We start from the raw sequence: 27,662 nt of genomic DNA, 5'->3' as shown, positions 1-27,662 counted from the left end.
CCACAAAGAGATCGTATGAGATATTGTTTTGATATTCAGATTTGTTTCTTGGTTGTTAAGAAGATTGATAAGTGTAAAAATCTTTCCTTCGAATATGATATATCTATAACCGAGTCCCCAACATGAGACAAGTTTGTTAAAAAGTAAATAATTTCATTTTTTTTATATTATATAATAAATATATATTATTTACTGATAATGAAATTATAGTTATTCATCTATCACAAATATCTATGCAAATATGTGAATCAAGTACAACAATCAAACAACATAATGATTTCCATAAAGAAAATATAAAATATATATTTATGTGATATAGTCTTATATTCTTTAAATAATATAATACAATATTATACATTATTTTTTAGAATTGAGAAATACATATAATATCTTATCTGCGCGTAGCGCGGTTAAAAAATCTAGTTAGTTTTAAAGTGTTTTTATTGAGTTCTAACAGGTATTGGTTTGCTTTTATTTTAGACAGATTACTGTTTTTCTTTAATGGGGTTTTTGACACATCAAACAATTTTTTTGAGCCCAAATAACGTTATACCTCAGCCTAAATCATAATCTTAATTTCATTTTCATTAATGAAAATATTGATTATAATTTTCTTTAGAAAAATGATTTAAGAAAATATATTAGGGCAATTCTTTCAAATAGACTTTTTTAAGTTTTCGTCACAAAAATAGACCTCAAAAACTAAAATGATCAAAATAGCATTTTTTATTTTAAAAATTTTAAATTAAAAAAAAAAATTGAAATCATATCCTCAAAACTCCACTCTTCGTAGGGGTTATTGGTTGTTGTATTTTAATGGATTTGAAAATCCGAACTAAATCTAGTGTTATTGGTTCTGTGATTTTTTAATCTGTATTAAAATCATGTGTTATTAGTTTAATGATTCATAAATTCAATATCAAATTAAGTATTATTCAATCGTACATATTTACTAATATATTTGATTTTATAATAAATTTGAATGGATTTGTTTGGATTTTTTAGTTAAAAATACAAAGACTCAAATCCGAAAGAAAACCTCCGAATTTGTATATTTTACTTGGATTTATAAATACTATATGAATTTCTAAATCAATCAAAATATATAAACCAATAACACCTTCAACTCTAAACCCTAAACTCTAAATCCTAAACCGTAAACTTTAAACCCTAAACCCTAAACTCCACCCCTTAACTCTAAACCCTAATGTCTAGATTAATTAACCCTAGCGATATAAGTGTATATTTACTTCTTTTGATAAAACATTTAAGTCTATTTTGGTCATTTTTATTCGTAAGGTCTATATTTGTGACAAAAACATTTCTAGGTCTATCCCAAGGAATTTCTCAATATTATATTATATATTGTTAAAAAAAAACATTTCTTCTTTATTTAGGTACACACATAAAATTCACAATAATTATAGATATAGATTTTGTTTATAAAATCGTTAAAATTGATAGCATATTATCATTTACTAAACAATTAACATTTCAATATGTACTTTAAAAAAAAAATAGAAGACTTAAAATGGAAAACAAATAAAAATTTGTAAAAAAATAAAAATTAATATGGTGATACAGTTGTATTACAAAATGGTTATTCATCTTAAATATATGAGATCTTCATATAGAAAACAAAAAACATATATAAAAACACTTAGCACCCGCACAGGCGTGCGGGTCAAGCTCTAGTAAACATTAAAAGTGAATAAACACTTGATTCGACGATGAAGACTAACACTTGATTCATAACACTTGTGATAGAGGAATGTTCTCCTTGTTATCTGTCTGCTCGGAATCTGTTTGAAGGAACATATAACCAAAAATTTTGTTAACAGCAATATAATCTCTTGACTCGGTAAATAACCTGTCGTGTTTTTGAGTATCTGTGGTGGTTGTGGTGTTGTTATTCTGATTCTTGTTGTTCTTATTTGAAATTAAAAAAAAAAGTGAGCATTCTCTTTCTTCTTTTGCCAGTTTTGCAAAAAATATATGCAGCTACAGGTTGAGATGATTCTTTAGCATACACATACACAAAGAGGGAATGCAATTCATAAGTTGACCCATTATTGGGCTAAAACCTTGAGGCCTTTTTATTTTAATTAATGAGCAAGTGTTGCAGAAAAAGCAAATATATTGAGCTTCTTGTACTTAATAAAAATTAAAAAGTCATTTTTAAAGTAGGATTATTCAGATTGACCCATTGTTGTATCTTCACTTTCCATAGCCATAATATGATTTCTGGCTAATCGAGCTTTAGTCGCTGCATAGAAAATTTTGATGTTGCAGTTAACATGTTTTAATCCTATTGTTTTTGCTCCTTTTGTTTATAGTATTACTCTTTATCAGTGTATGTTTCACTTCCTTTACGTGGTAAGTATTTCATATGAGAGAACATAGTCCACTTTTTATTTTTGAGATTACAAAGTTATTCTAGCCCATAGATTTTTTGATACAGCCAAATTTTAGTATTTTACTTTAGGAGTTTTCTGCTTTACCGCTTTCCCAACTCTCTATAATTCTCTCTCTCAAATCTTCTTTATCAAACAAACTTTCATCCCATTTTGATTAACCTCTTCTATATTCACTGAAACTTGAAATATTTGTATCTAATGGTGGTATATGCTCGCAGAGCACCCTTAATTACATATAAAAAAATAGTATCTCAAAAGAACCCTAGAGTATAAATTTTGTGTAGACATCAAATGAAATCTACTAAAATGTGATTTATGCTTCTTTTTTTATCTCATATCTTTTTTATAATTTAAATCATTCATTAATATTGTTTTATCTTTTTCAGATTTTATTAACAAACTTCATTTGAACATCAAGATTATGAATAATCAAACAAACTCTAGAAGAATCTTATAAAATTTTCTTTGTAATAATTTATCTTTATAAAATATTTGTTTGTAGATTACTATTTTTCACTTGTATGTATGATATTATTAAGTTTTGTTAGGTATCAAATTTATCTCAACATACTCTAATCAACAAAAAAATGAGTTTACCATAACCAAAAATAATAACTAACACATACGTAAAAACAAGAAAATCTATAAATACTTCTCAAAAAGTCTCAAGAATAAAATGCTCACAAATATTTTTCAAGAAGTCTCAAGAATATACTTCAGTTGCTTGAATTTCATCAGCAACATTATCTCTAACCCTTCAATAGAATTTTCATCAGAAAACTAGTACCATCATCAGACACATCCACATTGTAGTCAATTCTAATTTCTTTATGGCATTGGTTTGATACACAAAGACATACCATATGCGTCTTAGATAACTCGATCAAGTTTCTCACTTGTCTATTATTCATGACATCCATATAAAAAAATGGAACCATTTCCAATAACATTATGTCTTGTAAGAAATAAGTCTGATGATATACTGTTGTGATTTTTAAAATAAATAAAATGATAATATATAGTTGTAGATACAAAAGTTTAACATATGTTCAATAATTTTGTATTTGTATAAATATTACATAATTTATGAACCTAATATTTTTAATGGTGTATTTATTTTGATAGAAGTATTTAAAAAAATAAAATATATTAATTCATATATTATTTCTATTTTAATATAATAGAGAATATAATTATATTTTTTTAGAAATAGCATAGAATTTTATTTTTTTGTTTCATAAATAACATCTAGTTAATATTATATTATTAATTACTAAATTAATCAATGCATTAATTTTAAAAATATTTCAAAATTTAATTAAGATTTTGTTAGATTTAAAAAAAAAAATTTTTGTTAGATTTTTTTTAAATAGATTTTGTTATAACGAAAATAGCAATTAAATGTATAGTTAAATAAATTTATTACTAAATTTTATAACTATTAAGATTTTCAAATTTTTATATATTTAATAGATTAATGGAAATAATCAAGTAGATGTAAGTGATGAAATGAAACTAATATAACTTTTACGGTTAATAAAAATAATAACTCTTTTTTAATAGAACTAGATTCGGTGTCTGCGCTACGCGCGGATAACATGTTCAAATTAAGAAAATTTATATTTTTGATTAGTAGTTTTTAGTTTAAAAAAGTGTTTGTTAATTTTGTGTGTTGTAGATTTAACCATGGAGTTTTTGTTTGAATGTGATGCGGTGATCAGTTTTTCTTTTCTAAACAAAAGTGAGTTTGAATAATATATTGTGTTGAGCAATCAAATTTTATAGGAGAAAAGAGTATTTTTGAGTATTGAGTGGTGTCGTTTGCTATCAGGCTTATGATAGCAGTTTATTCGTCTTTTAGAAGCGTTGTATGATATCAATGTCGGTGTCAAAGTAAAAGTGCGATCCTGATGTGGTTGTGAGTGATAGTTTTTCTGTATAAGTGTAATATTTGTAAGCATTTAGTTTGACATAAATTTTTTGTTTAGTTTATTATCTTTTATGTAACCTTGGAATGATACTTGTGATGATTACGATTTTGGTTTTTCATGGTAGATATGTGATTTAACTCCCTGAAATTAGCCGCTTCGTTGTCCCATATGGTTAGACGTACCATTTTGGATCTACAAAAAATTATTGTATTATATATTTATTGCTTAAAACAAATATTATTTAATAAAATGTTAGTACCTGTGTAAACGCAATCCAATCCAATCCAAAGAGAACGTTATCCAGTTGACATAGTTCAAAACTAAATAGTTTGACAGTATAAATAAGTAATTGTCCAAAGGGAATAGAGTTTGGTAGCTAACGAAAAGGAATAAAAATAAGATAAGACGTAGATGATGTTTGCGAAGTATATTGTGAATGGTTTTGTAAAGATGGCATTTTCTATTGCGAGCGGGCCTATTATTATAAAAGAATTTTGTTAGTACAAATTCATTATTGAGTTCGGAGAGTTTTGGTCAGCAGACTTACTGGTTACTTGCATCTTATGGTATAGAAATTTGTTCGTGATTCCGGGGAATCTGCTGTAGGTGAGCATCTGATCGTGATTCTGGGGGAGAGAGAAAGGAATTTAGTATTTTTGGAATGTGTTGTGAATTGTGTTGCAAAATAATATTTTTTTAGGGGAGCGAGGTAGACCGTTGTATATTTCTTTGTAGACTATGTTTTTAACTCTTCCTATCTTTTGATCCTTTTCTTGTATAATTTTGAGGCCTGACTGGGTAATAACTCGGTAAAAACCAACATAGAGCTGTCCATGGATGAAAACGGGTTGTGGCAAATACAATAGGACACATTTCAAACTCTGACCCTAACTTTTGTTAATTGTCATTGCGTAACATAGCCTGATTGGAAATTGCCGCCTTTCAAGGGTGAATGGGTGTTTAGTTACTGATTCCGATAGTATGATTCTTGGAAGGTCCACTTTATGTCTAATATGAGAGCCTGTAACTATTTCACCTCTAATAACACGCTCACCTAGGTAAGGAACAATCAGACGTGTTCCATTGCATAACCCTTTCTTTTGATTTAAATTCCTTAGAAGCATGAAAGGGGTAGCCATTTTCAATGTAAGCTTATTCCACTTTCAATGTAATTTTTAATATATCTAGAGTATTAGTGTCATTTTACTTATTAAATTTAGTAAAATGAAATATTTTAGTGTGATGTGGTTATTTAGGGTTATAATTAACGGGTGGGGATTTGAGATTTAGATTTAAAATAGTATAAAATAAAAAATAAAAATTTAAAATTTTCAAAGTAGTTTCAATAACTAACGGCATAATTTCTATATATATTATTCATTCTCATTATGTATACTATTGTAATTATCATAAAACTACAAAATAAAAGCTAACAAAAGTTTGTACGTAACATCGTGCAATGTTAGTTACGTAATTAATTTTTTTTAAGACAAAGCAGATGGAAAATTTTATGAATATCATATAATTTTCATTTTTTATATTTTAGTTCTTCAGTTTTCAGATCACATGTTCTACTACCCTTAACAAAAACAAAATATATTTTAATATTATTAGATTTATATGTTATATTCAAATACTAAGAATCATATATGGAACAATAAACTTGCTATCTGTATAAAAAATGGGATGGGCTTGCGAATGAAATAGAATCGACAAAGGGTTGGGTAAATGGGCTGGACTGCGAAATGGGATCGAGACAGCTGCACGATGGGTCAAAAGGGCTGCAAAGCTGATTAATTTTTTTAAAATCCAAGCCCAATCCGGAATGACATGGCAGTTTGGTTGGATGAGAATATTTGTGCCTATGTGGCATAGCTTAAAAAGCCCCAATTTAGCTGCTATTATATAGTAGGATAGATAGATTTGAGGCAAACATTCTACTAAAGTTAAATCCGGATCATAATTCCATAGCGATCTCTTAATATAAATCATGAAACTACAAATCTACTACCTACCACCTTCTTTGAGCGTACACTGATTAACAGGAGTATATATCAAATTAAATATGATCCCCCGAATTGTTATCGCCTTTAGCTTTATAAAACGTAGTATTTATTTTACATCATACTATACATTTTGAGTCTTTGACTTTTAGGCTAATCTCGATATATATACTACACACTAACGCATATATATAGATAATAAAGCATCTTGTCTACTCATTTTATCTTACACTTATCTCTACCAATCTCTCTCCGGAACAAAAAAAAAAACACAAAACAAAACAAAACTTTCTCTCTCGTCTTTGGCCACGTAAACATGGACGTCGAACATCACAACTCCGGCCACATCGGTAGACCAACGGTGGATATTCCACCGAGAAAGCTTCTTTCCTCCGCCGTATCTCCTTCAAGTCCCTGTCCTGAAGACAAGGCTCAGAAAGACTGTTGTTACGACTCTGACTCCGACGATCCTTACGCCGGCGACCATTTCCGGATGTACGAGTTCAAGATCCGACGGTGCACGCGTAGCCGTAGCCACGACTGGACCGACTGTCCTTTCGCTCATCCCGGCGAAAAGGCTCGCCGCCGTGACCCTCGCCGGTATCACTACACGGGCGAAGTTTGTCCCGAGTTTCGCAACGGTGGCGATTGTAGCCGTGGTGATATGTGCGGTTTCGCGCACGGCATTTTCGAGTGTTGGCTCCATCCTAGTCGTTACCGTACGGAAGCTTGTAAAGATGGTAAGCATTGTAAGAGAAAAATATGTTTCTTTGCTCACTCTCCACGTCAGCTTAGAGTTCTTCCGCCGTCAGAAAACTTTGTCTCCGGCGGAGGTGGATCGGCGGCTTCATCTCCGGCCTCGGTGTTGAGTTATAAGAATAATCGTTGTTGTGTGTTTTGTTCCCATTCTCCGACGAGCACTCTCTTGGATTTATCACGATCACCGACGTCATCTCCACCGTTATCTCCGGCTAATAAATCTGCCGTATTTTCACGGATGAGCCGCCGGCACTCCGCCTTGGCACACAAGCAAGTTCTACACGAGCTGATTAATTCTTTAGATTCATTTAGTTTCAAGGAAGCACTCGCGGCGGCTTCCTCGTCGTCTCCTGTCACCATGCCGGTTACCACGGGGGAAACCATGCTTGCCTCATCAAATAGAAGCAACAACCACCGTCTTCCGCCGTGGATTGATGTCGGAGATAGAGATCTCCAGTTACAACAGAGTTCCTTTAAATATGCATTTTCACCTTCTTCTACTCCAAGTTACCTCAATGGTCAGCTGCCGCCGCCGAGCTTCTTCAGCGATGAATTCACACCACGCGGCGGCCGGTTAAGCGATTTCACGGTGGCTGCAACTGCGGCGGCGGAAGCTAGGGGTAAGAATAGCTTTGAGGTGGGTCATAGTGGCGATCTTGATCTTGGATGGGTGAACGATCTCTTGACATGAGAATGTGATCATAATCGGAGACATTTTTCCGACTGTAAGGAAGGTACGGCGCCGGAGTTCCGTCGTGAGCCATTGTTAATTTTTCGTGCTTTGATTTTTTTTTTCTCTTTTTTTTCGTTCCTTTGTTATTTTTAAATTAAGTCCATAACTTCTATTGTGATATTGTAATCTTGGAACTTGTAATATCTTCTATATTGGGATCGAATTCCTATGTAATGTTTACTTCAAAATATTCTCTTTACTAAAAAAAGACATGTTGTAATTATTTGTCTATTTCTTTTCATTAGTGTGCAATACAGAATGTGTAAAATTTCTTTTTTTTTGTTTGTGCTAGTTTAAGCAAAGTGAATTGTTAGCATTGTGATTTATATTGGTCGTTGACAACAAAAAAAAGATTTAACATTGGTCGACTATATTTAGTGGAGGATAACGTTATTGCTAGGTCCTGCTTGTTGATTGTGGAGCAAATTTACTATTTCTATCGTTTACACCAAAAGAAATCTTCAATCTTATGACACTAACGTACGTACAATTAAAAATCCAAATTTCCCCACTCCGAGAGCACTTTGTTTCCTAGGAGAAATACTTATCCAAATGACAGCTGTACATGCAAAGAAATGTTCATTACACGTATACATACGAATATATATACATGTGTATTTACATCTCTACGTACATGTGATCATGTGCATTGTATGTACATAAATAGATAAACATAATAGCAAGTATACAAAAGTGAATGGTGTCGGGGTGTGAAGGTGTCACGCGGACCGCATGACCCACCAATACTGAGTTCCCATTCTCATCTCAATGGGTCGATTAGTCCTTTAGATGTCTCCTCGGAGACATATATATCACTATCATGAATGATTTACATATACGTATATACATCTATATGTTGAAGAAAGGACAGTGGGCCAATAACACCATAAATCGGGCCCTAATAAAGCTTGGATTTAAATATTGTGGTACATGGAACCTCGAACTATTTACTTCTTCTTGGTGCATTGTATCATGTATGTACTTCACTTCTTATCTTTTTCTTGACTTTTCTGATGGAGTGTACCCTTTGAGGTGAGAGCAACATGGTAGATGAATAATACAATGAGGAGAGATCAAACCGTTGAAAGTTATGTGAGGAAACTTCTTCATGTTTGCAGCATTAGATTTTAGTCGGTGAATGAAATAATGTTTAATTAGGCTACATCGTATATACATGCATGACATTTAGTAAAACCACATTTTCTTATATAGGATCGTAGAGATGAATTCAGGCAGAATCATTTCCAGGATTTATAAAAAAAGTAGTTTATCTTGCTATATAAAGCGTTCAACACTGGTTAGAAAAAGACTAACACAGTTCATAGTTGCTGGATCAATCTATCTAACCTAGATCCAAAATTGAGTGCTGCGCCATTGATATTTTAAACCTGTTAAAGTGCATCATATCACATATCTTTTCTCGCTCCATATATATATGCAGTTTTAATTAGTTGAACCTAACTATGTACCCTTTTCATTCATATATATGTTATGTACCTTGGTTATCATCAATTCTTCTTTTTATGGTCCATTTCCTACATACGCAAATAAATATTCAATAATTTCGATCGCGTAGTACCTTCACTTGTTTTACGGTGGAGGTATACATCTTAGACAGATATAGAATATCTATGGGCTAGAGAAGTAAAAACCAAACCAAAATCAGGAACCGACAAACTCTCTCTCGACAAACAACAACACAGACGCGTGCATCTCACCCTCCGGCGTACGGCCGGCGCGTCCGCGCGAGTACCGGGGCCGGAGGGGTCTCTTCTCCCCTTTCCTTGTTTTCACCTTTGCTCTCGATCGCATCTGTCATCCTTTGCTCGATATGCTCGCGTTTCTAGGATGGAGCTCGCAGAGACTGGCGGAAGCTTCAGTCGCGAGGAGCTGATTCTGGTCGAGGTGGTTCCTTCTCCGGACCTGCGGCGAGAGTACAGCGAGGCTGAGCGGTTTAGAGTCGGTTTTTTTGGGTTTTGGAGTGATTCATTTTTCTCTCTTCGGATCTCTCCGGTGTTTGTCGTCGTGGAGTGACAGCGCTGGGTCTTGTCACGGCTGGGCTCGTGGTGGTTCGCTGCTGTAGATCTGTGTCCCGTGCTTGTTCGGTAATGGTGGTGGTTGCTTAGGGTTTCTTCGGGTCGGAGAGATTCTGGTACCCATTCGCCGTTATCAAGAGTGCTCCGGTACTGTATTGGTGTTGGAGGCTAGGTTGACAGCGGATGTAATCGTGGTGAAAGTGTCCTGCTTGATTCCTCGTGTGTGTGTTTCTGGTTACGTTTTGATGGGTCGTCTATGGCCATAAGGAGGTTTCAAGACGCACCACAACTCTTTCGGAACTCTCATTCCCGGTGTCCTGTTTAGTTTTTTCTCCGGGAGTTTAGCGACGGCTTCTCTTGAGGAGTTTAAGTCTCTTGGACTTAATTGTTGTATCATTCCTTTGGCTCAAGGGATGAAGTGTTAGCAGTCAAGGAATTGGTCCTTTGGTTCTCAAAGGCCATGGATGCGTAGGCGGTGCTCGGGAGTCATTTGCCGTCTCCGAGTCAGCATCTCGTCAATGCTCACATCCCGGCGCCGTAGTGTTCTATGGTGGTGTAGCTGACTTTCTTGCAGGTTTTAGGGACTGCTTTACAGGATGTGGCGGTGGAGACAACCCACTTTTCTGCAGGTTTCGTTGATGGCTGAAGCGAGTGCTTACTCGTTTTGGGAATCGGTTCAGGCGTCGTGTGGCGCTTCATTCATCCCGGCTTTGGTGGCATTAGCAAGGCATTGGTATGTACTTGAACTCTCCCCTTTGGCTGTCTTGAGCTTCATTGACAGAGAAAGTTATGAGCTTTGTGGAGATCATCGGAAACTAGCTACTCCGGAAACGTTAAGGGAACTCCCGGCATCCAAGGAAACAAGGAGAACCTCACATTCCCGAGAATTATGTTGATGGTTGAGAACGGCTACCGATATCGAATGACTTCGAAAAACAACTTAGCGGAACGTGCCGGGTTTAGTGGGTGGGCGAAGCTAGGCTTGTAATAGTTAGATTTCGACATTTTGTTCAAAACAAGCTTGTAATCGTATCTGATTCCCGATTCTTCGAGCAGATTTTATAATATAAGTACTTATTAAAAAAAAAAAAAAAAAAAAAAAAAAAAAAAAAAAAAAAAAAAAAGAATATCTATGGGCTAATAAGGTTTTGAAAATAGGATCACAGTCGAAAGCTATTGGAACTATTTAAGATTTCCTGAAGGGCTGGATGAAGTCTACCTACTCAACTCCGTTCGGAGATTTTAATTTTTTTGTTATATAAGTAAAAGAAATTTGAAAATCACTCTTGATACTGATTTTAATTTTGAAGATCATATATTGAATATGTTCTCTCCAAACGCAGCTCCGGCAATATCTTTGATTCTCAAAGGTTTCATTTATTTGCCGACCAAATCAGCTAATTCTTTGGTTACAGTATATTATTATTATTATTATTACTATTATTATTATTATTATTATATAACAATGCGAACTGAGTTTTGTTTTCTTCTAGCTAGGCAGCTCGGGTAGCGGTTTGGTTAGTTGTTTGATAAGCCTGCGTAGTATTAGTAATACTCATGTAGGCATATACAACAACTGTAGCTTGGATAAGATTATCAATGTATAAACTGCGACAAAAAGTTATATAAGCTTTCAAAATATGTTACTAATTAATGACAATGAATTTGTACATTTGTGCAATACTTTAAGATTTATGTTAACATTCACTTCATGTATTAACATTCAGAAATTTATTTGTATACTTGAATTTTGACCCAAAAAACTGTATAATTTATTAATATAAAAAATACCGTAATTCTCTTCTCCTTTTGCCATGTCAGAAAATAGGGTAAGAAGAGCGCGCCACGTATCTTTTTTCTTGTAATTGAATGCTTTTAGTATCATGCATGTTTATTTGTTATAGAAATTCAGTTTTCCGAATTATTATAAGACTATATTCTCAACTAACCTCGCATTTGCGGCTTGGTGGTACGATAATTTCAAAAAAGTAAACAGTTCGGGTTCGAAACCTACCATCTAGATTGATCCATATGTGTTGCCAGACGACATGGATATCTAACTCCCACGTAGAACAGTCAAGCTTGCATTTTGCCGGTGGGCGGTTCCCAAAGGATTAATCGGACCTTCGAGTTCAGTTACCCCGGGTTATAAAAAAAACTATATTCTCAACTAAAAGCTGTTTTGTTTTTATAATGGATAAATGAAAATTGGAAAGTTTGAAACAGATCGGGCGCATAAACCGATTTGCAGAAAGGACTTAGTTTTTTTTTGAAACTTGATGTTTATAGAAGTCAGGCCCGGCTAACATGGAGAAAAAAGGGTGCGATGGCCCTGGATCCAAATTCGTGCCTCCTGTATTTGATAGATTTTTTTATATATATTCTCTAAATTTAGTTGAAAAAAGGCCTTAAAATATTTCATATGTTCATAAGTTAGTTTTTATCACAAATTTATAAATATGTTGATGGTTAAAAAAAATAAATATAAACAATAAAAGTTTAAAAATATTTTTGTCCAGTGCCCAAATAAATGTTGAGCTGGCCTGATAGAAGCTACACCGGATTATCCAAAAATCTAGCAAACTCTGATGAATACTGGCAAACAAAAAAAAAAGAGAGGATTATTTCTGGTTTCTTCCGACTGACTGACTACAAAGACAACAATCTGTTTTCTGTCTCCAGTTACAACTTTACATTTTATCTCATGTTGTCAACCGACTGTGCAAAGTCAACCATGTCAAAAATGAAAAGAAATGTGCTATATCATGTGTTAGTGTGAGCTACAAGAATTGCGTGGAACACAAAGACAGTTGTAGAACTGTTAGTGACAGGAGATGTTATTATAAAAAGATAGAATGTTGTGTATTTGATCTCTACTATATCATAGTACTATCCACCCGGGCCGTTTGATAGCTGATAAGAAGCATTCCTTTTTTTTTTGCCCACTACTAAATTTTACGTTTTGAAGAGTGACTTTGCCAGATTCTTTTTAAATTATAGTAAAACTGAATATATTATCTAAACATGCATGATATTTTTAGTCAAAAAAAAAAGCATGATATTTATACTTTTTCAATGTTAAACAATTGTTTATGTGATCCTACATATTACATAATATGGTGAAGGCAACCGAAGCAATCGTGTGTCCAATTAAACTTTCGTTATGTGCAATTCAATGAGATTTTTGGATTTATTAAATGTATTTGACAAATGCAAGAGTGTTTGTTTACTCATTTTGTTTATTTCAAAATACTGCGAAATTACTATAAGAGGGAAAGCGTACTCACCACAAGATATCCTTCCTATTAACAATTAGATTTATCAATTTAAATATTATTTTTTAATAAAGGCAAGCGATAAGCCAAGGTGATCTGCTCGTTCTATCTTGTTCGTCTTTTTACGTCTCTCTGCTCGATGCTTGTGCCCTCCTCTCATCATGTTCAAAGTCAATTGACAAAGAGAAAACCGTAACTCAGATAAAGAGAAGATGTGGGGATATGGAGGAAAGTACTATTGGCGAAAGAGGAATAAGTATAACCAAGGAGGAGGAGGAGGAAGTTGCGAAGCGATCGTTGTGGTATTCGCTTGGATGTCTAGCGAAGAACGCAATCTCAAGAACCATGTCGATCTCTATGATTCTCTTCTTTGGGACTCACTCGTTTGCCATTCTCAATTCCTCAACATGTCTGTTGTGTTCTCTCTTTACTTTCTCTGTTCTTTGATTTCCTTAATTTCATTATTCATTAAAATTGTTTGGGGTTTTATTACATGTATAGGTTCTTACCGGACAAAGCTGCGGATCTAGCTTCTGATCTTGTGTCTGAACTTGTAAAGGTGATTATGTTTTGTCTTATTACATTTTTATTTTATTTTAGATACTCAAATCCCTAAGTAGAGAACAGTAATAATAAATGTTTTGGATTGGGAACTTGTAGGAGCTCAAGGCAAAGCCAGTTCCTTTAGTGTTTGCTTCTTTCTCAGGTGGTCCTAATGCTTGTATGTATAAGGTTCTTCAAGTAAGTGTTTTTAATGAATTTCTGATGATGTATATTCAGATAAGGAAAAAAAGATTGAGCTTTTGTATATATCTATGCAGATACTTGAAGGGATATGCGACACAGGACTGAACCAGGACGATTGTAGAATGGTTAGAAACTGCATCTCAGGGTTTATCTATGACTCATGTCCTGTGGATTTCACCAGCGACTTGGGAGCTCGATTTGCGGTTCATCCAACTACGCTCAAAATGTCTAAACCACCTAAACCATTTGTATGGGCAGCCAATGGTATCGCTTCTAGTCTCGATTATGTTTTCCTCAACAGGTTTGAGTCACAGCGGGCCGAGTTCTGGCAGACTCTTTACTCTACTATAGTAAGCAGTTTTTTACATATGTCGGCTATGATCTCGGTTTCTACCTCTTATCTCACTTGCATTCTTGAATGTTGCAGACAATGAGAGTTCCTTATCTCATTCTATGCTCTGAAAACGATGACCTCGCTCCTTACCAAACCATACACAATTTCGCCACACGTCTCCAAGAGCTAGGAGGAAATGTAAAACTCGTTAAATGGAATGATTCTCCTCACGTTGGTTAGTCTATTACTAAAACTTTGTCAAATATATTTTCTCCAAATCAGGTTCTGTAACTTACATTTTTTTCAGGTCATTATCGTTACAACCAAGTGGACTATAAAGCAGCTGTATCCGACTTCTTGTCAAAAGCAGCTTCGGTCTATTTGCAGAAGACAAGAAGTCTTGACAGAGAAGCAATGAAAGAAGAGACTCAATGTGATGATGATATGACAGAGCCAACAACTCAAAGCTTTGGGGCATCAACCTCTGGTCTTAACCGAAGCTTCAACGGAACTCCACTTGTCACAACTGATCATTTCTTCGTGCCTCGAAGCACCGTTGGTTACTACGTGGGCAACGGTGGGTCTGTGCAAGATGAACATAAACAAGATTTGATTCGTTTGTCCAGTGCTCAAAACGACGAGGATGCAGTTAAGCCTAATGGTGTTCTTGGTCAAATCTTGTTTGATGTTTATATCCCCAAGAACGTCGAGGATTGGGATGTTAAGCTGTCGGAAACCACCGGGCGGTCTAAAAGGAGACAAGGGAAGAGGTTTATACGTAGATCGAGATTGTAGCATCTGAGTTGTGCGTACCATTTGTGTTTCTTCAACATACTTTTGCAGTCGAATTGTATTTGTTTTTTGCCCTCGCAGAGACTCTAAATAAAATCAATAAAATAAGATCCATTTTGTATAACTTCTCAGAGATCGAATTTGGTGTGTATAACCTAGCCTTTCACCAAAAATCACCACAAGAACAAGCCCCACTCCTAAAGTGGTGAAATCTCATGTTATCCCTCATTATAATCACCCTCCCTGTAACCTCCGACGCCAAACGCATAAACGTGTGACAATCTTGACACATCCTCAGATTCTTCATTATCTTTATCTCACAATCTCTGCTCGTAGTGAGCAAGGAGAACGCTAAAGCCAGCTTCTCGGTGTGACAAATCAGTATCGACCTCTTCTCATCGTCACTCGCATTATAGGGTACAGAGCTTAAATCCGGTTCATATCCTAGAACAGTTAATCTCTTTACAAGCTCTTCTAACGTCTCTTGAATCTTATCCGACATCGGATGGTTCATGTTTCCCGGGAAAAACTTGTGCGTCTGACCATTCTCATCCACAACCCAGCTAACCGCTGGTGTCTTCTTCAAACCCTTTTCTTTAATCAGTTTCCGCACGCTTAAAACACCTTCCCAGTCTCCAGCTGAAGCGTAGACGTTACATAGCAAGATATAGTTACCGATAACATCTGGTTCAATTTCAAACAAATGTCTTGCAGCGATCTCTGCAACGTCCGGATCCTTGTGGATCCTGCAGGCGCCGAGCAACGCGCCCCACACACCTCCGTGTGGCTCCACGGACATGGTTTTAATCACTTCAAGTGCTTCTTGCAACCTTCCTGCACGGCCTAGAAGATCGACCATACAGGTATAGAGGTCACGCGTTGGTTCAACGCCGAATGTTTGTTGCATAGACGCGAATATTTGACGTCCTTGGTCTACAAGTCCCGCGTGGCTACAAGCCGTAAGCACACCGACAAAAGTAACAGTGTTTGGTTTTATAGTGGTCTGCGTTACCATGTAATGGAACAAATCTAAAGCCTCGCGAGCACGCCCGTGCATAGCGAGACCGAGGATCATAGAACTATAAGAGAAAACATTCTTGTTGTTCATCGACTCAAACACATTTACCGCCTCTTCTACATCTCCGCATTTTGAGTACATATCTATCAACGCAGAGCCTATAACAACGTGATCACTAGGAGAATAACCAGATTTTAAAGCGATTTCGACAGCCCGGTCCGCGTATTTGCTTGCTCCAAGCTGTGCACAAGCAGATATAAACCCGGCCACAGCGACTTCATCAGGTAAAACTCCTGACTTCTCCATTCTATTGAAATACTCTAAAGCTTCCTGAGGTTTAGCGTTCTGCACAAACCCCGTAACAATCGCTGTCCAAGCCACCATGTCCTTCTTCGGCAACCTTTCAAACAGCTCCGCTGCGGAGTCCATATCCCCAGCTTTCGCATACGCTGCTATAAGCTCTGTCCACGATATCACGTCCCGTTCAGGCATTTCATCGAACACCTTACGCGCACATTCCATAGACCCGCATTTCACATACACATCGATCATTGTGTTGCCAACGTACACAGAACAGAACCCACTGAGTCGAAACGTCTGCGCGTGAAACTGCCGACCTAAACTCAAATCCCCGACCGAACCGCAAGCTTTCAAAAGAGCGGAGAAAGTGAAAGAAACAGGAGTGATCCCTTCTTTCCTCATGCATCCATACATAGAAACTGCTTCCGACAGGTTACCTTGAACCGCGTAGCCGCGAATCACCGCCGTCCATAGGAAGGGGTTACGGAACTGAACAAGCTCCATCACGCGGCGAGGGTAGGGGTCCATGGGGACGCCGAGCCGGGTGAGCGTGCGGATTAGCTTGGTGATGATGTAGCAGCTTTGGTCGTGTCCTTGTCGGATAACGTGAGCGTGGACTTGTTTGATTTGGTCGAGGCCGGTGCAGTCGTCGAGCTTCGAGGTGAGAGATGATGCTTTGAGTTCTTTCTGATGAGTGATCTCTGGAAAGGTATCGGGATTGTTGATGCGTCCGAGCTGAATTAGTTGTTTAGAAAGTAAGCTAATGTTAACGGGGTAAGGCGCCGTGGAGAATCGGCGAGAATGAGCCAACGTCATCGCCGACGAGATACCGGAGCTGGCGCCGTGCATGCGGTTACTGAATTGAGGAATTGAATTTATTTTGATTTTATTGTAATTCCAACACGACGGTAGATGTAAAGCTAAGAGCATGTCCAACCCATAGTTATTTTCACCTCTATAATAGTATTTAGAGGTGAAATTGTTCCAACTCACCTCTATTTCTTCCTCTATAATAGAGATTTCTATTTTTTCCTCTATAGCATTCTTCTATTTTTTTACTTTACATTTAGAGATTGCTATTTTAGAAAAATACATTAGAGCATATTCCATCTCTATTATAGAGTTCATCTATTTTAGAGATGAAAATAGCAAAATACATTGTAAATGGTCTAAGGCCATCACTAGTGGTGGTCGCATGATTTTTCACCATTAAAATAATTAAATTTGTGGAGTAATTTTCAAATTTACTTTTGAAAGATAACAATTTTCATAAATATTTTAAGTTTTTGATAAGAAAAACTAAATAAACATTTTAAATCATTTATAAAAGTTAAAATTTATTTATATAAATTTATAAATTCAATTTTATCTTTTAAATACTAAATCTTAAACAGTTATTGCTAAAATCTAAACCCATATATTAAAGTATTTTAAATGTATTAATTTTGAAAAATAATATCTAATTTGTTGTATTTTAATTAATTTTTCTAAATTTAATCAAAAAATACAAGGAAAACTAAGCTAGAGAGCAAAAAATTCATTAATGATGCTCTAAGAATTCATTAATTATAAAATATTTATATTATATTTTTAATTGTCAACTTACTATATAGTATATAAAGTATAAATTCTATAAAGTAATACTTGATAATTTAACATGAATTAATAAAATAATAAAAATTTAAAATTAAAGTACATGATTATAAATTAGTAATTACTACATATAAAAGCTGAGTATTGATCTTCATTTATTATTTATTTTCCTTTTCCAATGAAATTCATCAATAGCTTTTCTTTGTATTTCAATAGTTTGTGTTATTTTATGGACAAAAAGCTGAGTAATGATCTTCATTTTATCTTCTTGCTTCAAGCCTCCTTCTTTTCAGTTTCAGAGAAGAACCAAAACGATATCTTGACCAATGATCATCAACAGAGATTACTTTGGAGACTGACCAATGAGAAATAAGCACCAGTTGGACCCTTTGCCAACAAGGACGAGTGGTTCCCACATTCTACTACTTTCCCTTTGTCCAAAACCGCAATCACGTCGCAGTTCTGGATCGTGCTAAGCCTATGCGCGATCACAACGCTCGTCCTCCCGACCATCACGCGCTCGAGCGCCTCCTGTACCACGCGCTCTGACTGGCTGTCCAAAGCGCTCGTCGCTTCGTCGAGGAGCAGCACGGACGGGTTCTTCAGAACCGCACGAGCTATCGCAATCCTCTGTTTTTGCCCACCTGATAGCTGCGCACCTCTGTCTCCGCAGATCGTCTCATAACCGTTCGATAGTGATGTGATAAACTCGTGAGCGTTTGCTGCCTTTGCCGCCTCGATAATCTCCGACTCCTCGATGTTTTCAGATGCTCCTCCGTACATTATGTTCTCTCGGATAGTACCTGCGAATAACGCTGGCTCTTGGCTAACCAAAGCTATGTGTTGACGAAGCGATCTCAAATGATAAGACTTCAGATCACGGCCATCAATTATTACTGAACCTTTTAACGGGTCATAGAACCGCTCGATCAAGCCAATTATTGTTGATTTACCTGAACCACTTGGACCGACAATAGCTGTGGACTTTCCTTGTTCTATCTCAATGGACAAGTCCTTGAATATAACTACATTTGGCCGTGTCGGGTAAGCAAAGTCCACATTGTGAAATCTGATTTGGCCTTTTATTTTATCCGGGACATACCCATTGGGGCTCTCCGGATCAATGGTTGTGGTGCGATCCAAAACTCCGAACACAGACCCAACCGCACCTGAGCCCTTGGCTAAATCAGTTGTCATGGTCCCAGCCTCTGCAATAACCCGGCCGGTAGACACAAACACCGTAAAAATCTCAAAGAATGCCTTTGCCACGATTTTTCCATCAGCGATTAGTCTACCACCATACCAGAAATTCAAAACCGTAGTGCATGTTACAAGGCTTCGGGAAGTTGCGAGCACACTCCCTGCTAACCATGACTGGCGAACACTTTCTCTCCGCGGACCTTCTTGGACCGTTTTAAGTAATTTCAAGATCCTTTCCTGTGAGGAGAAAGCTGTGACGGTTCGGATATTGGAGACAGCTTCTGCGGCTAGTTTGCTGCTCTCTTCTTGTGCTTTGATTGATTTTTGGGACATGCTTTTGAGCAGAATGCGTTGAGTGTAGAAGCATACGACAACAATTGGCTGCACAGCAATCATCACGACTGCTAATCGCCATGCGATGACCAAACCAATTGTGCAAGCTATGGCCACAGCTGATATAGTTTGTACCAACAAGGACACCCGTTCACCAACCAGCGATCTCACCTACAATAATAAAACATAACAAGATAAAAAAATTGGTAAAAGGAAAGCTGTTCAAAATCAGTGTTATAAAAATCGGTCTACGCGGTGCCTAGTCTGATATGAGCGAAGCAATTTTTTCAAACCAAAAAAATCGGCGTTCAAAAATAAGCCTAGACGCCCGCTTAGACAAATCCTCAATAAAATGCCTAACCACCTCCTAGCTATTTTTAAAAAAAATTAATAACTGGGAAGATATACCAAGTTAGCTTCTTTGGCTAGTCTTGAGCAAATTGCACCGGTCGAGTTCTCTTCTTCATCGAACCAATTAACTTCAAAGGTCAATATCTTGGAGAGCATCTGTTCTCGGATACGTTTTGTTAGGTATCCGCCCATGTAAGCAAAACTATAATGTTGAATGATATTGAACAAGAAATTAAACATAGCTAAACCAACAAAACCCAACACGTAGATCCTTGTTTTCTCCTTGATCTCGTCGTGACTCGTTAGGAAATACACTGACACCATCGACCCCGAAACATATGCACTTATCGGTTGAACGGCCCCATATAAAGCCGCGCTTAAACAACCACACAATGCATGTTTCCACTCTGGTCTATTCATTGCCATCAATCTCTTGAACGATGGCAGAGGCGGTTTCTTACTCTTAGGAACTGAGCCAGGAAGATTCGACTCCACGCTTGTATTTGGTAACAAGTTTGACCTACTTTCAGTAGAGAGTTTTGGATTGTACTTCAAATCTTTGCTCAATACCGATAATTGACCCCCTTGCACCCTTACGCTGATGTTATTGTTTACATCAGAGTCTTCATTATCCATTTGTTGCAACCGAACTAGAGAAGCATATTGACCATCCAGGTTCTCTATGAGCTCTTCGTGTGACCCAGATTCTACAATGCGGCCGTCATGGACTACACAGATAACATCAGCATCACGAATAGTAGACAGGCGGTGGGCAATGACGATAGTTGTCCGGCCAACAGAGGCATTGTCCAAGGCTTCTTGAACAACCTTTTCGGATTCTGAGTCCAATGCGCTTGTTGCCTCATCTAGAAGGAGAATTGTTGGTGATTTGATTATCGCACGTGCAATTGCTATCCTCTGCTTCTGTCCCCCTGACATTTGCACTCCTCTCTCCCCAACCTTTTTGTGTTTTAAAAAAAAATCAAATATACATCAAACTAAAAATACATAATCAATCTATTCTTGATATTTGAATCTATGCAAGAACCTGAGTTTTGTATCCATGAGGGAACTGAGAGATGAAACTATGAGCATTTGAGGCCTTTGCAGCTTCCACCACCTCTTCCATGGATGCGTCCTCTTTACCAAATAATATGTTCTCCTCTATTGATGTGGCGAAGAGTGCCGGCTCTTGGCTAACTAAACCCATCTGCAATCTCAACCAATTAACCTGCAGCATATTAATGGACACACCATCAAGAAGAATCTCTCCATGAACCGGATCATAAAACCTCAGCAAAAGCGACAACACGGTTGATTTTCCCGACCCGCTTCCACCAACCAGAGCCACGGTTTTTCCAGATGGAACTCTCAAACAGAAATCATCAAAGATTGGAGTCTCGGGTCTAGACGGGTACACGAATTTGACATGCTTAAACTGTACTTCTCCTTTGATTTTCTCTAGCATTTGACCTTGAGGGTTTTCTGAGTCTATATCGGGAACTCTATTTATCACTTTGGTAATCCTTTCCCCTGCTACAACAGCCTCCGAAAGATATTTGAGATTCGACAAACCTCGACCAAGTGAACTGAAAAGTGTAAGAAGATACCAAAGATCAAAACTACAATGTGGTTTCTTCTTTCTCAAGAAAACCAAAAGAGCCTTTTAAGTTATAGTTACTTACATGCCGCCAAAGGTAATGCAAATGATGACTGCGAAGATAGTACCACCTTTGGCGCCATGGTACATAACCATCCGAGTTCCGTACCAAGTCATGAACCCCCAGATGGCGTAACTGATACCGTTGCTCCCAATGGAGATTCCTTTAACTAGCCCTTGTCTCAGCCCTAGTTTCACCGAGCCTTGAAGCGCAACTGAGAATTTAGCTACCAGCTTCGTCTCACTCCCAAATGCGTAGACGGTTCGCACCAACGAGATGGCTTGCTCGGCAATGGAACCGGCTTCGTTGTACTCTTCGCGTATTTTCCTCGAGATGCTGATGAGGGCTCGTCCGTACATCAGTCCAGGGATCACGAGGAGAACGATGAACGGGAAGCCTACGATTGTGAGCCTCCACATCATAATGAAAGCCACCACGTAGCTTCCGACAAACGCAGAAGCATTCATCAAAAAGTTGGGTAACTGCATAAAATTAAAACCATCAAAAACATGTTTAACAACACGAAAGATTATTAGAATGGAAAGATAAAGATTAAAAAAGGCGAGCCCTTTTCACTGAGGACGTCTTGGATTACAAGACTGTCACTAGAAACACATGTGATAACATCAGAAGTGCTTGTGACATGAAGATCAAAGTAACCCACATCCTGTCTTAACACTGCTTTTAAGTATCTCTGTCTCATTCTTGCTGCTTGTCTCTCCCCTGTTCTTGTCCAGCAATATCCTTCTGTTTTAAACCATCCAAAATTGTTAAATAAACAATTAGTTATATAGAAATGCATAAAAATAATATAATTTGGTGTTTTTCTTTGTAGATGAAAAAAAAACATGGTCTAAGAAACTTACCAAGAAAACATATCACCCAAGATGCACTAGCCACATAAAGCAGAGCTACAGCATTCTGTTAAATTAGCCAATGTGTAAAAAGAAGGAAAACACATTAAGACTCTTTCCTTTTGAAATTAAAATATATATTCTCAACGCTAGTTTCACGTCAATTCACATTTATTTAAAAAATGGAATAGTTCATATCTCATATAAATTATACTAGGATAAGATATGCGCATTGCGCAGGATAAATTTATATGAAAATTATTTAAGAAATATCGTATAGAAAAAAAAAATTTATATTCTTGATCGAATTAATATTTTTGGCCCTTAAACAATTTTTTTTTAAAAAATTTGTTAATTACATAATTTGTTTACTGATAAGCTTATCTCATTTTCAAAAATATTTTAAGTCAAAAAATCACTTATCGCATAAAACCCTAGCGTTTAGGCCGAAGAATCTCAGACCTACTATTTGGTTACAATGAAACTATGTTAACCCGGTTTTATATCATGATTTAGCAATTTAAAAGTTAATTATGGTTATGAAAATATTACGTTCACGTGCCAACCCTATCTATCTTCAATCTTTTTCTCATTTTTGTGTCGTTTTTTTTTTGTTATTGCTCAATATAAATATTGATTTTTGAGTTTATTTTCATTTCGTTAAATTGTTTTGGCCTGAGATTTAGATTTTTTTTAAGATTTAAAATTATTAAAGATATACATACTTAGGTTAAGATCTTCTCCTTGTCCAGAATAAATATTTTATATTTATTACTTATTTTATGTTTTTCTGCATATTATGAAATAATAAAATAATAATTATATATTAAATAACTAAGAAATCAATTACTATTATGTAATAAATTGGCGTGCACACATAAATCAAATGACCGCTCTTGTTTATTCGGAGTTATTTTAGAGTAAATAAATCAAAACAATCAATCTTATCTATCATATATGATGTATAATTAAATTTAAATGATATTAACATTGATATATAGTATACTTTTAATATGAATATTTATTAAATGAGGTTTCTACTCATATGATTTTATAATTATTTGTTTATTTGGGTAACAAAATTTTACACCAACGATTTTTAATGTGGAATGTTTAGTGGTTTCAATAATTTATAATCATTTAAAAACAATGAAGGTTTCAAAATTAAAATATTAACTTTTCAATATATGTTCAACGCAAATATCAAAATATAAGTATGTATTTTCATATGATGTATAGCTTAACTTTATATATATTAACATAAACACCTCGTAAAATAAAATTATTTATTCATATGATTTTATAATCATTGTATCTTATCATAGAAAAAAATTTAAATGTTGATCACAAAAGTTTATGTGAGACTTTTAACAGTTTTAGTAATTTATACTCGTTTTGAAAAAATTCAAAATACAACATATACAAAAAAAAATCTAAATTTTTGTTATATGATTAATGTGATTGTGTAATTTATTTTAATAATAAGAATCAAACAAAAATGATATAAAGTATACAAATTGTTAGTAATTCTTTATTATTTAAAATCAATAATTTTCATATATATCTTAATCACATTAGGTAATTTCATATGTTTTATTTAAGGAAAGAATATATAATAATTTCAATTTGATAAATGAATGGTTCATAATGAACAAACTATATAATATAACACTAGTTTAAGACACGCGCCTTGCGCGGGATAAATATTATATATAAATTATTTTTAAGGTATTATATATTTTTTACATATTATGAAATAATAAATATATATTGAATAATCAAAAGTTTAGTAACTATTACGTATATAATTAAATTGGTACAAATACTTAAATAAATTATATTAATCCAGATAAACACTTTTTATATTTTATATGGAATAAAATTAAGTTTAAATGATATTAACATAGGTATATAGTACATTTTTAATATTGACATCTGTTAAAAAATATTTTAGACTCATATTATTTTTGATCATTTGTATTTATTTATAACAAATTTTTTAAATCAATGATAACAATAAAACATTTGTGGGATGTTTAATAGTTTTAGTAATTTATAATTTTAAAAATATTCAATGCAAAGTTTAAAATCTAAATATTATGTTGTTAATAATTGTTCAAAATTTTTATCAAAAAAATTCAAAGCAAATTCAAAATTAAAATACTTATGTATTTTATATGGTATATAATTTTTTTTTTAAAACGTATTAATATACATATATATAATATTTATTAAGGAGAAATTACATGTTTACCACTTTCATAGTACCACTTATCATTTTTACCATCACTAAAGAGACATTTTCAAAAATACATTCTTCATTAAGTGGCAAAAGACTCTTATGCCCTTGTTATTATATATATAATAAATTATTATTTAAATAAATAAAAAAATAAAAAACAAAATAAAAACAAAGAAATAAAATAAAATAAAATAAATAAAATTAAAATTAAAAAGTAAATTTTTTTATGTTTTGGGATTATACTTTTTCAAATTCGAACTTTTTTTATAAATTTTTTTTTGAGATTTTTTTTTCGAAATTTTTTTTATTTTTTTCAAATTTCTTTTTGAAAAACGAAATTTATGTTTGAAACTGTTTTTTAAAATTTTTTTTATATTTTTAAGTATTTATTTATATATTTATTAGAATCTTAAATTTCACATTCCAAAAACTTTACCCCACCCCTCAACTTTAAACCCTAAGTCTAGATTAATTAACCCTAAGGGTATAATTGTCTTTTATCCTTCATTAAAAGTGAGGGTAAACGTGGTTAGTGTAAACATGAAAAATGGTATTATGAATGTGTTATTTGTGGCAATTTCCCATTTATTAAATGGGATTTCCTACTTATGTAATTTCGTAATTATTTGTATCTTGTTATAACATAAATATTAAACCATGGATAAAAGAAAATTCAATGTGAGATTTTTAACAACTTTAGTCATTTATATTTGTTTTTAAAAATTCAAAATATAACATATAGGAAAAAATCTAAATTTTTATTATATAGTTAATGTGGTTGTTTAATTTATTTTAATAAATTAAAAATTTTAAAAATGATATAGAATAGACTAATTTTTATCAAATCTTTATTATTCAAAATCATTAATTGTTATATATACTTTAGTTACATTAGGTAATTTCATGATTTTTATTTAAGGAAACAATGAAGAACATTTATGATTAATTTATGGTTAGTTTAATAAAAAGCTTATTATATATTTATATGGACCAATATATTTTTCTAAAGATTCTAAGAATGATTGTAGTGATGACATGTGGCTACAAAAATATGTTGTAATCTCTCTTAATATATAGGGGATTTAGCAATTTAATTTTGGAATAACAAAATTCTCGATTGATTCTCAAATCGCAACGTTAGCAAAATTAGCATGCCAGTTACGTTATAACTTTTTAAATGTTTCTCTATTAATATATAGGAGATTAGTTTTAAGCACATTGTCGTTTCTAAGTGCTAAACATATATATATATATATATATATGGATTGGTTATAAGTAAGAAAAAGATTATGAGCATCTCCAACTGCTCACTATAAAATGGAGTTTAAAATAATAAAAAAATTCAACTCTCTTCTTGATTAATCTAGTTCTCCAAAAAGAAAGTCATTTGTTTATTTTTTGTTTATAATTCTATTTTGCATTCCAAAATAGAGTAGGATTAGACTAACTATCAACTTTATTACTTCATTTTGAAAGAAATTTAGAATAATACATTGGAATTATTCTGAAAAGTTAAATATCACACCATATTGGTCTACTACTGAGTACTGACCTTGGAGATGGCTGTCATGAAGGTTCGATCGCTGAACGAACCACCCAGGTCATTCAGTAGCAAGCCGGTGATGAAAAATACGGTAGGAGTGATGAAGCCATCACAGACGGCGCCGATTAATCCTAGCCCTATCAACATCCAATCTACCCTGTCCGCGTGCATAAAAATCGATCTTATGCTTCCGCAACTCTTCATTATCCCTCTGTTGTCAACTGTTTCATAGAAAATACCAAAACGACGTCTTAATCCAGAGGAAACGACAGCTCACAGCCTTCCTGTTACTGGTAGTTTTTCTCGTGTAATGTTTCATGTCTTCTTGGTCGTGTTTATATTAGCATTTGTTATGAACGAACACTAGACTGTGGGCCTATTCTAAAAAGTGGTATAGGTGGGCGTTTGGTGGCACTAAGCCGGTAGACGATAGTTAAGCACTTCCATTTTATTTTATATAGTATTTTATGTGATTTAAATAACTTAAACATTTAATAACGGTTAGGTAGACATTATGCAAATTTCAAATATTTATATTCATATTTTCTTAATATATTATTACAATTATATATTTTTAATTATTATCATTTATATCAACATTTATTTTATGCATTTAAATATATTTACTTATTTATTTGTAAAATAAATTTATATTTATATTTTTATCCAGCTTAATAATTTACTAACATATTTTTATCTTTGTATTGTTTGAAATTATTCTACATGTTAAACTGTATTTTCTACAAAAATTCTGTTTGAAAAATAATTTCTTTAGTTTTTCAAAACTAATATATATATTTTTATATACGTAAATTATATTATACATGTATATATTACATATATGCAAAGGATACATATTTGTCTAAATCTTATTTGGCTGTCTATACGGCTTCTCCATTTATTTGTTGTTCTAGATGCATGGATGAGGTATGGGTCCAATGCCTTGGTTCTGTAGAAGAGTGCGGCTTCATATTCAAGTGTATGCTTGGTTTCATTTCCTTTGGGATTTCCTGTGAAAGTAGTATAATAGGAAATTAGGAATCTCATTTTTCTCTCGTTTTGTCAGAATATGGGGCGAGGATTTGGCCATTCTTAAGCTTATTTCTAGCTCTGTTTTATCAAATTTGTGGTGAAGTCGTTTAGAGTGTTGGGTCTTTTAATTTGTCTAAGTTATTATTGTCTCTACAAAATCTTTAGTGTTAAAATCAGCCCGTCTTAAAAATATATTATATAGTGCTAAAGTCATACATTTTTAATTATCTTTCTAGAGATTTTGACTTTAAATTTTTAAATAGATTGCATAGTAATTATACATTTTCCATCTAGTCTAGGGCTGTTAAATATGGTAAAACCGAACCGTACCGAACCGAACCGAAATAGACAATATGGTTTGGTTTTGGTATATACTATATAAACCGAATGGATATAATTTTATAAAAACCGTAGGATTTGGATATGGTTTGGTATATAACCGATTAAACCGAACAAAACCGATTAAAAGTAGAAACATGTAAATATGTATCTATTTTATAACAATACA

At 34.2% G+C, this 27,662-nt stretch overlaps 4 protein-coding genes and 1 long non-coding RNA gene across 7 annotated transcripts; 3 read left to right on the top strand and 2 right to left on the bottom strand.

Moving 5' to 3' along the window:
• Positions 1–5,172: 5,172 nt before the first annotated feature.
• LOC103839193 (zinc finger CCCH domain-containing protein 61) lies at positions 5,173–8,168 on the top strand. Its single transcript, XM_009115684.3, has one exon. It carries the CDS (start codon positions 6,668–6,670, stop codon positions 7,799–7,801), a length of 1,134 nt encoding a protein of 377 aa, XP_009113932.1. The 5' UTR covers positions 5,173–6,667; the 3' UTR covers positions 7,802–8,168.
• Positions 8,169–13,186: 5,018 nt separating this feature from the next.
• Positions 13,187–15,152, top strand: LOC103839195. Its single transcript, XM_009115686.3, has 6 exons — positions 13,187–13,563; positions 13,656–13,713; positions 13,815–13,895; positions 13,976–14,251; positions 14,329–14,470; positions 14,543–15,152. The coding sequence occupies exons 1-6, from the start codon at positions 13,367–13,369 to the stop codon at positions 15,028–15,030; spliced, it is 1,242 nt and encodes a 413-aa protein (XP_009113934.1). The 5' UTR covers positions 13,187–13,366; the 3' UTR covers positions 15,031–15,152.
• LOC103839194 (pentatricopeptide repeat-containing protein At5g44230) lies at positions 15,119–17,297 on the bottom strand. 2 transcript variants are annotated; one of them, XM_033279199.1, is made up of 2 exons: positions 17,065–17,297; positions 15,119–17,034 (listed from the first exon to the last, which is right to left on the bottom strand). In XM_033279199.1, the coding sequence occupies exons 1-2, from the start codon at positions 17,273–17,275 to the stop codon at positions 15,191–15,193; spliced, it is 2,055 nt and encodes a 684-aa protein (XP_033135090.1). In that variant the 5' UTR covers positions 17,276–17,297; the 3' UTR covers positions 15,119–15,190. The 2 variants fall into 2 exon arrangements, with proteins under 2 accessions (XP_033135090.1, XP_009113933.2); XM_009115685.3 differs by having other exon boundaries at positions 15,119–17,297.
• Positions 17,041–17,584, top strand: LOC117127992. Its single transcript, XR_004451048.1, has 2 exons — positions 17,041–17,275; positions 17,520–17,584. It is a non-coding gene; the product is annotated as an uncharacterized LOC117127992 (long non-coding RNA).
• Positions 17,585–17,980: 396 nt separating this feature from the next.
• Positions 17,981–27,662, bottom strand: LOC103839196 (ABC transporter B family member 22-like). Of its 2 annotated transcripts, none has more exons than XM_033279198.1 (7): positions 26,132–27,662; positions 22,350–22,404; positions 22,054–22,230; positions 21,508–21,967; positions 20,871–21,411; positions 19,880–20,782; positions 17,981–19,642 (listed from the first exon to the last, which is right to left on the bottom strand). In XM_033279198.1, exons 1-7 carry the CDS (start codon positions 26,324–26,326, stop codon positions 18,272–18,274), a joined length of 3,702 nt encoding a protein of 1,233 aa, XP_033135089.1. In that variant the 5' UTR covers positions 26,327–27,662; the 3' UTR covers positions 17,981–18,271. The 2 variants fall into 2 exon arrangements, with proteins under 2 accessions (XP_033135089.1, XP_018509753.2); XM_018654237.2 differs by having other exon boundaries at positions 21,508–21,965; positions 22,148–22,230; positions 26,132–27,661.

The sequence above is a fragment of the Brassica rapa genome, chromosome A09, assembly GCF_000309985.2.
Source record: "Brassica rapa cultivar Chiifu-401-42 chromosome A09, CAAS_Brap_v3.01, whole genome shotgun sequence".
NCBI lineage: Eukaryota > Viridiplantae > Streptophyta > Magnoliopsida > Brassicales > Brassicaceae > Brassica > Brassica rapa.
This window is presented reverse-complemented; position numbering and strand designations above follow the sequence as displayed.